We start from the raw sequence: 15,533 nt of genomic DNA on the forward strand, positions 1-15,533 counted from the left end.
CACTCTGTAGACCAGGTTGCCCTCAAATTCAGAGATCTGCCTGCCTCCCTGCCTCCCTGCCTCCCTGCCTCCCTGCCTCCCTGCCTCCCTGCCTCCCTGCCTCCCTGCCTCCCTGCCTCCCTGCTTTCCTGCCTCCCTGCCTCCCTGCCTCCCTGCCTCCCTGCCTCTCTGCCTCTCTGCCTCTCTGCCTCTCCACCTCTCTGCCTCTCCATACTGGGATAAAGACATACACCACCACGATTGGCTCCTATTGTTTTTATTAAACAAGTCTTTCACTTGCTTGATTAGAGTTTTTCTGAAGTTTGTTAGTTTGTTTGTTTGAGGCTATTATGAAAAGTATTGTTTCCTTAATTTCTTTCTTGGTATGTCTGTCATTTGTATATAGGAAGGCTATGATTTTTGTGTATTAATTTGCTATCCTGTTTCATTGATGAAAGTGTTTATTAGCTATAGAAGTTTCCTGGTATAGTCTTTATGGTCTTTTATATATAAAATCCTGTCACCTGCAAATGAAAACATTTTGACTTCTTTCTTTCCTGTCCCTGTCCCCTTGATCTCCCTCAGTTGTCTTCTTTCTCTAAGACTTCAAGTGGTATATTGAATAGGGGTGGAAAGGATGGGCATTCTTGTCTTGTTTTTTAAATTTTAATAAAATTGCTTTGCATTTCTCTTCATTTAGGATGATGTTGATGATGGCTTGCTTTAAATTGCCCTTATATGTTGAGGTATGTCCCTTGTATTTCTCGTCTGCCCACCATGAAGAGATGTTGGATTTTGTCAAAGGCCTTTTCTGCATGAAATGAGACAGTCATGTGACTTTTATCCTTCAGTTTGTTTATGTGGTGGTTTGTGTTCATTGATTTATGGATGTTGAACTATATCTGCATTTCTAGGATGAAGCCAACTTGACCATGGTGTATAATCTTTTTAACGTTATGGTGGTTTGAATGAGAATGGCTCCTATAGGCTAATAGATGTGAATCCTTGGTCACCAGAATGGCACTATTTGAAAAGATTAGGGAGTATGGCCTAGTTGGAGGTCACTGGCAGTAGGCTTTGAGGTTCCAAAAAGTACTTCCCAAGCTCAGATTCTCTTTCTTCCTGCCGCCTGTGGATCTGGATGTAGAGGTGTCAACTACTGCCTGCCCCTCTGCCCTCTGACAGAGCTAAACCTGTGAAATTGGTAAATGCTTTCCTTGATAAGAGTCACTGTGGTCATGGTCATGCTTCTTCATAGACAAATATTTTACTGAAACGTTTTACATCTATGTTCATAAGGAATATTGGTCTGTAATTCTCTTTTTGGGGGTGTCCTTGTGTGGTTTTGGATTAGGGTAATAGTGGCATTGACTCCATCACACACATCAAATAATTTTTTTCAGTTAAATGACCAAATTTGTTAACTGGCAAAGGGTTTGAATAGGTATTTAATAAAAAAAAACTTTTAAAAAGAGACTACTGATGGAGACAGGTTGTCCAAGGATGTTCTTCACAGATTAACGTCGGTTAATGATGATTTGATTTATATCTATAAAATCTCTTCACTGGATCACTAAATTAATTCGTGTTTGCCTTCCCTTTTGTCCTTGTGTTTTAGCCTAGTGAAAGTAGCATGAAAAGCCCTATCACATAAACATGCAAGTATTTTGTTTTATGCACACAGATACTTGGTTTAACATGCTACAGCGTTCTATAACGTTCATTCTCTTACTGAAGTCACACATATGGAGCACTTACTGTGTGCCGGACACGGGAGTACATGATGCTTCATCATTAAACAATATCTGAGATGGCGACTAGCACACAGAAGATACTCACATGTTGCTTAAAAAATCAATAAATTTACCATCTGGAAACTGAAAAAAAAATCAGCTTTAGAGGAGATATCTGCACTGGGCCTGAGAAGCACGCTCTGAACTAAATTGTGGTCTGCTATGCCTCCTTTCCTCCAAGGCTGGGGCAAGAAGGGTGTTTTTGAGAACAAACCCTGTTGCTTTGCTGTTCTGCCAGGGAGAGAAGAAAATTTAGCACTATAATCTCCAAAACCTTCAGTACCAAGCAGTTCCTCAGAGTGGACAACCTTGCAAATAGGAAAAATGAGCTAATCCTGACAAAATCACTGATGCAGATATACTCAGGGGAAAATCTGTAGGGACTTGGTGGGAGAAATAAGGCCCGGGAAGAAGGAAAGTGTTTAAACACTATTCCCCACTCTTGGCCTGGCCTTTGAAAATACCAACTTAAGATTGATAGTTCCAGCTATCCCTAGAACACCAGAGGAATGGATGTAGCGTGTGGCAAGACAAGGTGTTAAATGTGGCAGGTCATGTCTGATGAAACAAGCCAGACATGGATCTCATGGGTTCTCCTGGCAGGGGTTTTATTTGAACGCAAACACAGTGATAAAGTAGAAAAGACAATAGCTGAGTGGAGCAAAGGAGCCAGTGTGGGGAGAGCACAGGAGAGAGTGAGTACAGGAGTGACAGAAGGCTCAGAGTGAAACCATTAGGTATGCAAACAGACACAAAATATTCCACAATATTTTATTCGTCCCTCATAATCTTCTTGGACTATACATTGGTGTTTCAGGTTACAACATTCCTTCCTTAAACATAGATGCAAAGTTTGCATACCTTAACCTGTTTGATTTTTGGTAAGGACTTCCTGAAAGTGTCGTATAAACAAACAGCAAATATAAGAACAAGATAAATTGTATTGAGGCTTGGTTACAGTAGTTTCATAAAGTCACTTTGGGGACACTTGAAGACTATTCTTCATTGACAATGAATATTTATATAAATCTATATATTCTCCAATGGATCCAATTTTCTACTCATGCCTTTTCCTGTAATTTGAAAATCTTGATTTCCTGGACTCCTTTCAAGGTAAGGCAGTTAGTTAAACAGCAACAACAGCAACAAAAACCAACTTGGCCTCAATTCGCTTGAGTTAAAAACAGTGTAACTGTTTATCTTGAGTCTGTCTTAGTTCAGCAACGGCCTCTCCTAGCAACCTTCATCCAGCCCTTCTGGTAGGTCATACAGTTTCCATGGTGACTATGTTGTTTCTACTGGATTGCTGTAGCCCTTCAGGAGAGAAACTCTTGTCTGTCTCTGAGTGGCAAACGAGAAGAATCAGATAGGTACCAGTTCTCTGCATTTCTCTTCCTTTCCCTCTAAGATCTATGACTTGGGTGTCTGCAGAAAATCTCCAAACCCCGGGGGCATTTGGGGCAAGTGTAGTTGAAACCATAGTTACAGTGTTGAGTGTTTATGCTTGCCATTTGCTTTGCATTAACTATGACTATTTTTTTGTCAATTATCACTTTCTAGGATGTTAGACAGTCTGATTCAATAATGTTTTAAAAAATATTAATGATATTAAATACCAGCTTGGGGGAGGGGCAATTTTGTTGTATTTTTTTTTGTGGTTTGCGTCCAGGGGAAAACAACAAACCCAGGAGTTTAGAGTTGAAAGGCTGTTTAAAGCATGTCTAATTCAGTTCCTTAATTTCAGATTTTAAAAGCTAAATAATTTGGCTTCATTTCTTCATAGCAAGTGGCTAGCAGAGCTGTGTTTAGAATTCCTGCCCACTCCTCTCAACTGCCATTCTTTAACCACTACCGCACTTGGTAAGTAAATCTGAACAGCTGGGGTTTTAGTTACCGTACCGGTGTGTAACATACACCGGATATATTCAGGCTTAATTTCATACAATAATGGCTTTATAAACTTTCTCTTTGCAGAGTATAGAGTATTTAGATCCTTAGGAGACCAAGATGTCAGATCCTAACAAAACTGCCATTACAGCAGAAAAGGAAGCTTTGAACTTGAAGTTGCCCCCTATTGTTCATCCCCCCAAAAACATAGGTGTTGACACACCAAAACAAAGTGAGTTGCTAAATTACCGAAGATCTAAGGAACAGCAGAAGAAAATCAATCAATTAGTGTAAGTAGCATATTAGTAAGTAATTATTGCTTTGGCTTAATGATTAGTGTTCTAGACTCAAAACTTTAGAAGACGATAGAGGTGGTCCATGGGTAAAATAAGGATTAAAATTAAAATTAATTAGAAAAGCAATTGAGAATTAATCATAATGATAACCAGTTTTGTAGAGTGCCTGCTTATTCAGATAATGTTCCTATTACTTTATCAGTATTTCTCACAGCACCTTGATGAAATAAATACTATTATTAAACTATTTTTATATTTTTTTTATTTTAAAACCATTACATGTGTGTGTGTGCATGCGTGTGCGCGTGGCACCTGAGTTTATGTGTGTGTAGTATGTATATACAAGAGCCCAGGGAAGTCAGAAAAGGAACTAGAGTTGTGAGCTGCCATGTGGGTGCTGGAAGTCAGACTTAGGTCCGGAGCCATTTATCCAGCCTCAACCTATATTTTTTAAATGAGTGAATTAAGGAGCAGAGAAGTAGTTTTCTCACGCCCCTGAGGTTTAGACCCAAGTGGCCTGTTTCTGAAGTTCAAGTATCTTGTTATTGTGTCTACTATTATACTAGCAACTGTACTGATATTTGAAAACAAATCAGGAATTTCCCTTCTTGGTCAAACTCTCTTATAAGAGGTTTTACAAGTGAGTTAAGTTTTACTGTTACATTGTTGACGGTCATATTGTCAATTAAGCTTTGAAAGTTACGTTTTATAGTTAACAGGTCTAGAATCATATAACTTCTTGGATTTATATAATTATTATCCTATCATTCACTTACTCATATTTAAAGCTAAATTTATGAGGAATTTTAACTTATATTACTATATATGTTGATAGAGGTCCCATGTCCTCTTCATTCTTTTAAAAACTCTTTAATGTGTGTGTGTAGCTGTGTGTGTGTAGATGTGTGTGTGTGTGTGTGTGTATCTGCAAATGTACCTGTAAGTAGCTCAGGAGCCACTAACGGTTCCAAAGATACTGTATATTCCTCTGTTTAAAGATATGCTTTGTAATTAAGATTTAGTTTATGGATTACCATGTCTAGAAAGTGTTTGAATCCCTTCCACACATTGCTTTAATCCTTTCTACAAATTTATATCATTTCGTGTGGTGATACTAATTCCCTGATTACATTGTGTGCCTGTCACTAGGAAGAGCATAGAAAACAATAGTAAAAGACTGTGTTTTTAACAAGTTTGCTTGCCAACAGGATAAGACAGTAAACACATAAAAAACAAGTTATAGGAACTCCTTCTATCAGTGGTTCTCAACCCATGGGTCATGACCCCTTTGAGGATTGACTGACCCTTTCTCAGGGATCACCTAAGACCACCGGAAGACACAGATATTTAGATTACCACTCATAACAATAGCAAAATTACAGCTATGAAGTAGCTACAAGAATAATTTTGTGGTTAGGGGTCACCACTACATGAAATACTGTATTAAATCACTGCAGCATTAGGAAGGTTAGGGACCAGTGCTTTAGAGGATGAGTGCTTTTTAATTTTTTTTTTTGAGGCAGGATTTCTTTGTGTAGTCCTAGCTGTTCTGGTACTCACTGTATAGACCAGGCTGGCTTCAAACTCAGAGATTTGCCTGCCTCTGCCTCCCTAGTGCTGGGATTAAAGATGCACCACCTCTGCCTGGGAAGATGATGATGACCTTTGAAGAAACAAGATATAGAAAGCATGGTGTGGGGTACATGCCTGTAATCTCAATACTGAGAAAGCTAGGGCAGGAGGATTGTGAGTTCAGGCTAGCCTGGGTTGAAAATAGTGGGATCCTGTGTGAATAAGAAATAAATGATAAGATAACATAATAGAGCATTCTCCCAGAATCATGGCAGGAACAGCTGGTGGAGACAATATTTAATAAATAGATAACAAAGGAATGAGAAGAAACCTTCCACTTAAACAAACAGGAGAAAGTCAATCCAGGGACACGGATAGCAACCACCAAAGTCAGGAAACAGGAGCTGACAACTGTCAGTGTCAGGAAGGTACGGTAAGCCTGGGGAAGACTGTAGAAGGTGAAGAGGAAATGGAAGCAGGGCTTTATAGGCCATGATAAAGAACTCAAGATGTATTTTAGAGCAGTGGATGCCTTTAAAATATTCCAAATAAGCCAGGTACGGTGGTGCATACGTTAATCCTAGCACCTAAGGGGCAGAGGCAGGTGGATCTCTGTAACTTCAAGACCAATAGGTGTACACACCAAGTTCCAGATCAGCCAGGAACATAGTGAGAAGAGGGAAGGGGGCGGAGAAGGGGGAGGGGGAGGGGAGGAAGTGAGTGAATGAGTAAGAAAGGAAGGAGGAAGGGCAGCCAAATATTGTAAACAGAAACACGACAGGAAATTATTAGAGATATTTTAATAAGCAGCAAAAGGGGAAGGTGGTATTGCTTGCATGGATGACAAGACAGTTTTTGTTTTGTTTTGTTTTATGTTGTTTTCAAGACAAGAGTCTTTCAGATCTATACCACTTTGATTTGCTGCTTGATAAAATATACTGCCTCAAAGTTCCCAAAAGTTCCCAACCATAGGACCATATTAACAACGATGAAAGTAGAACTTCCATGTATTTCTTTCCAAAAAAAAAAAAAAAAAAAGGACTGGAGTTAAACGTGATTTATTTACCTACCACAACTTCAGTCATGCCACCAGCATTTGCGATGGCCTCTTGAGTATCTCTGGCGCTCTTCATGTGACTGTGGCTCACGTGACCCCAGTCTGTTTTCCTTGTCTCCTCAGTCTCGATGGCATGTCAGCTGAGAGAAGCTTTGTGACGTCTTCAAGAGATATTAATACAGGGCATAAGGAAAGCTTTCTCTGATTTGTTGACATTTGAACAGAGGATGGCTTAGTCTATCTCAGGGTTCATTTGTAAGCTATCTCTAAGTTATGAGTGAAAAGGTTTTCTTTTTCAGTATTACTTCTTTATGGTATTCTTAAATAATGTAAAATTTAAGATATCATTGGTAATAGCCGCTAGGATTTATTTCTCATAAAAAGTTGAGTCAGTGGCAGTCATAATGACTCATACCTGTAATCTCAACACCCTGGCAAGCTGAGACAGTAGGAGTGCCATGAATTGCAGACCTGCCTCAACTACACAGTGAGTTCAAGTGTGAAAATAAGTAAGTAAGTAAGTAAGTAAGTAAGTAAATAAATAAATAAATAAGGTAAAGTTCTCTTGAAGATTTCTCTGTTTAGTATTAATAGATGTCTAAAATGTTCGACTTATAGTATTTTAGTGATTAATGCTCATTTTATCATAAAAATTTCTAATTGTAAATTTCAGAATTTCTGCAGCTAAAAAAAGTCTAGATAAAACCCTGGATAAAAGAATCCCCCCGTTACCGGAGCCAGACTTCCCTCCAACGGTGAGTTCTCACCTGAAAGCCCTGTACAGTTTTATGCCTTATGGGAATCTCAATAGCAGTCTTTGTTTGGTTTGTTTTAGAGACAGGATTTCTCTGTGTAGACCAGACTGGCCTTGAACTCAGAGATTCTCTTGCCTCTGCCTCCCAAATGCTGGGATTAAAGGCATGTGCCATTACCACCCAGCTTTGAACTCACTTTTAAAAGAATGGGTATATTTAAGATTTTATTTGATTAAAATGTTTTAAACGTCCTCATTGTTTGCTTTTGTTTTTTGTTTTGACAGATGACCAGTGAAATTAAAAAAAAAGGAGTGAGTTGAATTTTTTTTTGTCTTGAAAATGTTCAAAATAATTACCACAAAGTATTCTTCTAAGACTACCTACCAAGTCTCCTCCTAGGGAAGATGTCTAAACAGATATATATTTCTCTATCCAAAGGAGCAAGCATGTTGCAGACAACAAATGAAATTTTAAAGAGTTGTATTTGTGATGCTATCCCTTATTTGAAGATAATGTGTATAAATATTTTAGTTCTTATTCCAATTCCAAACTATTGAAAAAATATTCAAAATAGCAGTTATAAAAGAAATGCATCTGCCTCATAGAATTGGTATAATAATTATCCTACTGTTGCTATAATGTTTATTTGCACCTAGCAAGTACTTACTGAGAGTTACTATGTATTAGCTATGTGCCAGGTGCTATGCACTGTGTCTTAGAGATACTGCATGAGTAACAGCACAGGCTGGGAAATGATTGGCAGACACAAGACAACATGTAAGAGTTATTTACTAGTAAAGGATCCAGGAGTAGGAAACTGTGAAGCAGTTTGCAGATGGGCTATACATTTTCTAAGTCCATTAAGATTTGAGTGGGGTAGAGGCTTGAAGACATAACCTCCTTGTGAACTGAGAATATTATGGAAGAACCTTTTTTTAGTAGTCAAGATTTTTTGTTTATTTTATCTAATTAAAAAACATTACATTTATTATTTACTGTGTGTATGTGTGTGAGAGAGACTTTTTGAATATTTTTTATTCTGAAAGAATGTTGTTTTAGAAAACAGAATTTAGGTGCTAGACTGAAATGCTAAGTCACTCTGACCATTTGGCTTGTTCTTTTAATGTTTGCAAGTTAAACTACATATTCATGAAGCAGTGTGTAGAGAGTAGCCCTATAGTACCGATTCAGCCACAGTGGCTGGACCACATGTTAATGCTGATACCTGAGCACCTAAAGGAAGGGAAAAAAAGAGAAGAACTGCTCGGAAGTCTCATAAATGAGGTGTCAATGGACTTTGAAAAAAGCATGAAGAGATATTTGGGTAAGTAACATTTGGCACACACCAAGCTTCTTTTACCGCTGCCCATGCGCACATCTGTAATACCAGCCCTTGAGAGCTAAAGTTGGGGGAAAAGAGTTGAAGGTCATCCTCAGCTGGACAGTGGGTTTGAGACCAGCCTGGGCTACATGAGATCTTGTCTCAGAAAAGCAAAATAACTCTGGCAGTGGAGGCACACACCTTTAACCCCAGAATTTGGAAAGCAGAAGCAGGCAGATTCTGAGTTCAAGGCTAGCCTTATCTACCCAGTGAGTTCCAGGACAGCCAAAGCTACACAGAGAAACCCTGTTTAGAAAATACTAAAAGCAAAACAAACAGAAACCAAATACAACAAAATAGTAGAAGTAAGTTGAATATTGAACAATACATATTTTAAATGCATGTGTTTCTTCAATATAATTTCTACCTACATTTTATTTTTGACATTACAATCTAAAGACTTTGTAATTTAAGGGTACCTTTTGTATTTATCAGCTAATATTTATTGCTATTTGATTTTTCACTTTGTCCCTATGGTTTGAGATATCCTATTTTTATAATTGTCAGAAAACATTAATGTATTTTAATCTTTGTAATTTTTATTGGAATGTTGTTGTTGCTTGTGAGACAGAGTATCACTTCTCAGCCATAATAATGCTTCAAAATAATGTATGCATTAAATTAGTTAAACTAAATTAAATATTTTAAGGTGAACCAGTTAACATCATCTATGTGCTGAAAATGCTTAAAAGTACTGTTAAGTATTTGTAAACAGTGTGTTTTTTTTTATCTTCATAATATTGTATAATAGTGCTCCAGTGTTTTCCTCCTAGCCAGCTGAAATTCTCTAACCTTTTACTAACATTTCTGCAACCCCCATCCCCCCCAATCCCTGGTAGCTATCTTAGAATGAATTTCTTAAATGGCCATGCCAATGATCTTTGAACAGATAGAATGAAAAGGACTGAGACCTAAGGAGTGTCTCTGTATTGGAAGCCACCTTCAAAGGAAGGCCAAAATAATGCTAAAAGCTTGCTTTTGTGCAAGAAAGGGAGTTTTCCCTCATATGTATTTTAATGTACAACAAACTCTACCTTACAATATCAAGTTAGAGACTTAGATTACAAAAACTAACTTAATTAGAGAATAGATCTTACAAGGATTTTCAGGACATATTAACACTTATGCGTATTTTAGTACAGAGTGTTCTTGTGAAACCTCCAGTTAAATGGCTTGAAGATGAATGGGGCCCTTTGCCTGAATCTCCTGAGTGAGTAAACTATTTTTAAAAATGGTATAACGTCTAGCTTTGGATACAATTTAAAAATCAACTGATCTTACATTCAAGTCTACAATCGTGAATTAAGGAAGATTAAGTAGATTAAGGAAGGCCAAGGAAATGGCTCAGTAGGTCAAGGATATTTAAAAAAAAAATCTCCAAAGACATTCTCCACATTCATCACCTAGTTCTGCTTACAGTAGTAGGAGGAGCTATGTGAAAAATACTTCAATGTAACCTAATATACATTGTGAGGTACCTTACACCTGTAATCCTATAGCTCAGATATGGAGGCAGGAGAATCAGGAGTTCAAAGCCAACCTCGGCTATGCAGGGACTTACATGAAACTTGATCTAATAATAATAATAAAGCAAGAAGCAAATCTAACTTACCTTTGAGTAATCTTTGATGTATGCTGGACAGATTTTTCCATAAACCTAAAATGTTCTTACTTTTGTATTTTGAGTAGCCGATCTAAAGCAAAGTAAAAGTTAAGCCATGAGTCTGTGTCAGCCACAAATTATCTCTCTCCTCTGAAGATAATGCGCAGTTTCAAAATTCAATCATGCTTGAAAGATTATGACACTTCCTTTCCCGACCATAATTGCTTATTCCAAGCCCCCAGTTTTTCCCTGTAACATTAATTTCACAACTCATGTGGTATGTTATTTCAATCATGTCTGATGTGGTGCTTTGCCTTTCCAGAGGACTAGATTATTCCAATCCTTGGCATTCTAACTTTGTGCAGGCAAGAAGTCAAATATTAGCTAATTTGCACATTGTTCATCCAACTATGAAACTATTACTGGAGCTTGGTTATACAACATTTTCTGACATAATTCTGCTGGACTTAACAGGAATTCGGTAAATTTTATATATATACACACACACATATATATATATATATATATTAGTTAAAGCTTAAAAGCTGAATGACTTTTTGTTTGGCATATTTTATTATACAATTTTAAAACTGTTTATACACCTCTAGGCCTTTCTTTATATTTGAGAACTTTAAAATTATATGTCATCTGATTCAACAACTGTATCGAGAGCAGTTTGTAATTTGTCTGAATTATTTTCTTTCGTTCACCGTAGAGATAGAGGCCCAATTGACTGCGAAGCACTGAGAAATGATCTGTCAATTCAAGCGAGAAAGGCAGAAGAGAGGATAATGAACACGTGGTATCCAAAGGTCATAAATCTCTTTACTAAGAAGGAGGCGCTAGAAGGCATCAAGCCTGAAAAAGTGGACTCCTTTTATAACTGTGTTTCAATACTTATGTCAAATCAGGTATATACGTGTTATACATGTATCTTGAATACTTAAAATTCGATGCTTTAAATAAAATCAATTTAAGCAGAGCGCTAAGCAGTTTTCTAAAAGTAGATTAAGGAAGGCCAAGGGAACGGCTCAGTAGGTCAAACAGCTGGGCACACAGCCACCCAGGGTCCATTCCATCTGCCTTCCTACTCAAGACGATGAGGAGACAGGAGAACTGCTCAGAAGCTTACACAGTCCGTGCCCCAACAGAATCGAGAGAGGCTCTGCCTCAGCAAGGTGAAGGACAAGATCTGACTCCCAAAAAAGTTGACTTCTGACCCGAGTACCATGGCACATACATATACCATGTCAAGTACACGACTATCTTCATATACATATCACACACAAATTGTTTGTTTGTTTGTTTAATGTGTATTGGTGTTTGCCTGCATGTGTGTAGGTTTTGGATCCTGGAGTTACAGGCAGCCGTGAGCTGCCATGTGGGTGCTGGGAATTGAACCTGGGTCCTCTGGAAGAGCAGGCAGTCTCTAGTTTTACAGCAATATGTTAACAAAAAGACTAGCCTAGTAAATACATTTTTGATTAAATTCTAAGAATTAATTCTTCACTGAACTCTCATGAAAGGGTTATTTCAAATTGTTTCTGGTCATCTTTAGTTAATAAGCATAAAAAGAACATTAATCTTGTACAGTTGCTTTATGGACCCCTTACATATCTAATACTTTAGACATACAACTCTAAAAAATTAGTTTTGAATGAAAACATTCCTTTCAGTGAAGAGCTCTAAAAGTTCACGTGTTCTTCTTGCTTCTGCCTTGCTTCTTCAATAGGGCACAGTACTTAATTGGCAGATCTGTCCAACACAGTAACGAGTAGTCATAGTTTCCTTTCCCCTGCCTCACTCTCCTGGGGACCATGGTTACTGGGTAAGAAAAGATGAAGCACACTTGGAAGGTTGTTCAGATCCATGCAAGTCCTCTGGGCTAACTATCCAACAATTGATTCTAAGTAACAATGCACTTTTCATACTTAGAAGCATTGTGCACATTTCTAAGTTTCCATGGCTCTGCCATGGATGTAGAAGGGTAGTGTGCTAGAAATCCAACTCTCCAGAAGGAAAAGTATCCCAGTCCTTCTGTTTACTGATTTCTGCCGTATAAACATTTTCATCATGTGGAATTTAAGTTTCTCAAAGTTTAGCAACACCTCGAAGTTGTGATTATTTGATAGTTGGCCCTTCTGACAGTAGGAGCTGTCTTTAGTATCAGGCCATTGCCCACTCTTGCCTTCATATGGAAGCCTTTCTAATCACCAGGCTTCTCCATACTGTTTGGTCTTTTGAAATGTTTTATGTGCCAGGGACAAACTTACTAATAAATGTGGAAATTCTACACAGCCAATTTTAGAGTGCTGATATTCTACTACAAAACTTTGGTTTGCAAATATTGTTCTATTTGCTGTTTATTTATTTTTATGTTTACTTTGATGTGGTTTGTCTTTTTAAAAGACAAGGTTTCTCTGAGTAGCTCTGGCTGTCCTGGAACTCGGTCTGTAGACCAGGCTGGCCTCCACACAAAGATCCATCTGCTTTTGCCTCCAGAGTGCTGGGATAGGCACGTGCTACCACTGCCTGACTTTTATTTACTGTTTAGACATTTATAAGAATGGTTATGACTCCAGGAGTAACAAAGTTTATAGAGTTCATGTAATTATACACAATAATTCACTTTAGATAAAGATTGAATTTAAACTTTCTGAAATAATGGTAACTTTTGATATCATGTAGCTAAAAGATCTCTTATGGAGAACTGTAGAAGAATTTGTAAGACTCTTTGATTCAAGATATATACTCAGGCTTCCAATATTCAAGATGGAATTGACATTTGATGACGATAAAATGGAATTTTATCCCACCTTTCAAGATTTGGAAGACGTTGTCTTGGGTTTGATAGAACGGATATCTGAAACTTTGCAGGTATCACTTCTGTCCTAACCCCTGTGTCCTTATGTTGCTATGTCAGTATTTGAATTGAATGTCACTGTACTCTGTATAAAGGTAAAATACCATGGCACTTTATTCCCCTCCCAGCTATTTTAATTTATAAATTTTTTTTCTTCAAAAACATGTTAATTGGAGATGTTTTTCTTCTTTTGACCTTTTCCTATTGCTCTGAACTAACACCTTTGCATGTGTCTTGGTACTAAATTGTGAACGGTTTAAAAGAAATCTAAGGCATGATGGCATATGCTCTTAATCTCAACACTTGGGTAGATTACTTGCAGAGGTAGGCAGATCTATGAAATTGAGACCAGTTTGGTCTACAAAGAGAATTCCCAGACAAACAGGGATACATAGAGAAACTCTGTCTCAAAAACAAATAAAAACAAAGCAATATCTGAGTCATATTTCTCCTTTCTAATGCTTTTTAAGTATTACCACACCTCGATACAGTTAATAAATACTTGTAAAATGATAGAAAACTAACTAAACCTAAGGTGTTTTTTTTTTTTTTTTTTTTTTTTTTTTTTGCGGTTGTTCTTTTGTTTGTGAGTTTTTACATTTTGAAACATGATGTCACTTTGTAGCCTAGACTGGCCTGGAGCTGTATGTGCTCCTATTTTAGCCTCTATAGACAATCTGCTGGAATTCAGACATGTATGAAGCTCAGCTCCAATTTAAGTTTTTATATTGTATTATAAGTTCTTAAATTATTATTTTCATTCAGTGGCTTTTTTCTTGGACCACAGAAATTTAAAGAAAATGTTATTGATCAGTTCAGTTAGATATTTATTACATTCATTTTTGGTTTTGTTTCTGTTAGACTGTCCAAACAGTGCCTTCTTGGCTGTCAGGAACTACAGCGCCTGTCAATCTTGATACAGAACTTCCAGAACATGTGATGTACTGGGCTCTCAGTACACTGAGGATAGCAGTACATCAGAACTTAGAAGGTGTAAGAGCACATTATAAAACATACGGTACATATGAACTATATTTTTTATCATTCTACGCTTTAGCTAGAATTTGGTCAGCTATCTGGGTTTCTGCTGCTGTTTTGAAAGAGCCAGAGATAGGCAGTAGCATGGATCAGACCTGAGAAACTTGAGTTTTATCATCTGGGCTGCAGGGTGACTACCAATGGAAGTAAGGTGATAGAGTTAAGAGTTAGGGACAAGAAGAGTTGTTGGAGTTATAAATTAGCTAAAGCAGGGTGACCCAAGTTAGTTTCTGAAAACAGTTTGAAAAGCCTGACGTTCAGTTTTACTGCACAAGTATATCTGATATCGGAATGGATAGTTGTCCTTTGACAGGCTCTTGACTAAAGTCTGCTATCTAACGTAATCTATTCCTCCAAATTATTTTCAAAGCTTCAAGGTTCGTACTACAGGGCTGGAGAGATGGCTGTTAAAGGGTAGGCTCACAACCAAAAATATAAGTATTGTACTACATTTAACAATTAAGATGTGTCTAGGCAGGGACTGGAGAGATAATTCAGCGGTTAAGAGCACTGGCTGCTCTTCCAGAGATCCTGATCAATTCCCAGCAATCACATGGTAACTCACAACCATCTGTAATGAGATCTGGTGCCCTCTTCTGGTGTGTCTGAAGACAGCAACAGTGTGCTCATACATAAATAAATACAATTTTTTAAAAAATGTGTCTAGGCAGACAGTTCTATTCTCTCTTTGCAATATACTGAATAAAATTGTCTTTTTAGCTTCAAAATGTATTTCACTTGGTTTGCCTCTTAAATCTTTAAAATTTTTTTATTAACTTTAAAAAAAAGATGTATTTATTTTATGAATGTCCACTGTAGCTGTCTTCAGACACACCAGAAGAGGGCATTGGACCCCATTACAGATGGTTGTGAGCCACCATGTGGTTGCTGGGTATTGAATTCACGACCTCTGGAAGAGCAGTCGGTGCTCTTAACCACTGAGCCATCTCTCCAGGCCTTTTATTAACTTTTTTAGGTTATCATACAAAGCAATGGCTATTAAATCTTTTTAACTTATTTCTTTAAATGTAGTAATCTACATATGTTCACAGTTGAGTAGGCTACTCTTTGATAATACAAAATGCATTTACTATATTAAAATGTTATTCATATTTTAATTGGAATATTAATTTTCAGTTACAAACTACAACTGGCTCCTTGATGGGACAGCAACAAAGATGATAGAGAGATTTCAGTCAGAAAACCATACTTTTGATGAATACACAGAAGTAAGTGGTAATTCTTTTTTTCATATTTGCTCATATTTTTAATTATAATTACAGCATTTGCCTCCTGCCCTTTCCTTTCT

At 37.4% G+C, this 15,533-nt stretch overlaps 1 protein-coding gene across 5 annotated transcripts in view; it reads left to right on the forward strand.

Annotated features, from left to right (window-relative positions):
* Dnah12 (dynein, axonemal, heavy chain 12) overlaps positions 1-15,533 on the forward strand; it is a 166,616-nt gene that overhangs the window by 8,871 nt on the left and 142,212 nt on the right. Inside the window, exons 1-12 of one of the 5 annotated variants that reach the window (XM_063275065.1) lie at positions 886-3,142; positions 3,556-3,632; positions 3,747-3,949; positions 7,258-7,339; positions 7,624-7,650; positions 8,474-8,663; positions 9,858-9,930; positions 10,646-10,804; positions 11,039-11,234; positions 13,012-13,200; positions 14,048-14,204; positions 15,362-15,453. In XM_063275065.1, coding sequence (XP_063131135.1) covers positions 3,780-3,949; positions 7,258-7,339; positions 7,624-7,650; positions 8,474-8,663; positions 9,858-9,930; positions 10,646-10,804; positions 11,039-11,234; positions 13,012-13,200; positions 14,048-14,204; positions 15,362-15,453 — 1,335 coding nt within the window. In that variant the 5' untranslated portion in view covers positions 886-3,142; positions 3,556-3,632; positions 3,747-3,779. Of the gene's footprint in view, positions 1-883; positions 3,143-3,555; positions 3,633-3,746; positions 3,950-7,257; positions 7,340-7,623; positions 7,651-8,473; positions 8,664-9,857; positions 9,931-10,645; positions 10,805-11,038; positions 11,235-13,011; positions 13,201-14,047; positions 14,205-15,361; positions 15,454-15,533 lie in introns of those variants that run through there. The other 4 variants (XM_063275067.1, NM_001419553.1, XM_063275064.1 and 1 more) reach the window with 4 other exon arrangements.

Source organism: Rattus norvegicus, chromosome 16, assembly GCF_036323735.1.
Source record: "Rattus norvegicus strain BN/NHsdMcwi chromosome 16, GRCr8, whole genome shotgun sequence".
Lineage (NCBI taxonomy): Eukaryota > Metazoa > Chordata > Mammalia > Rodentia > Muridae > Rattus > Rattus norvegicus.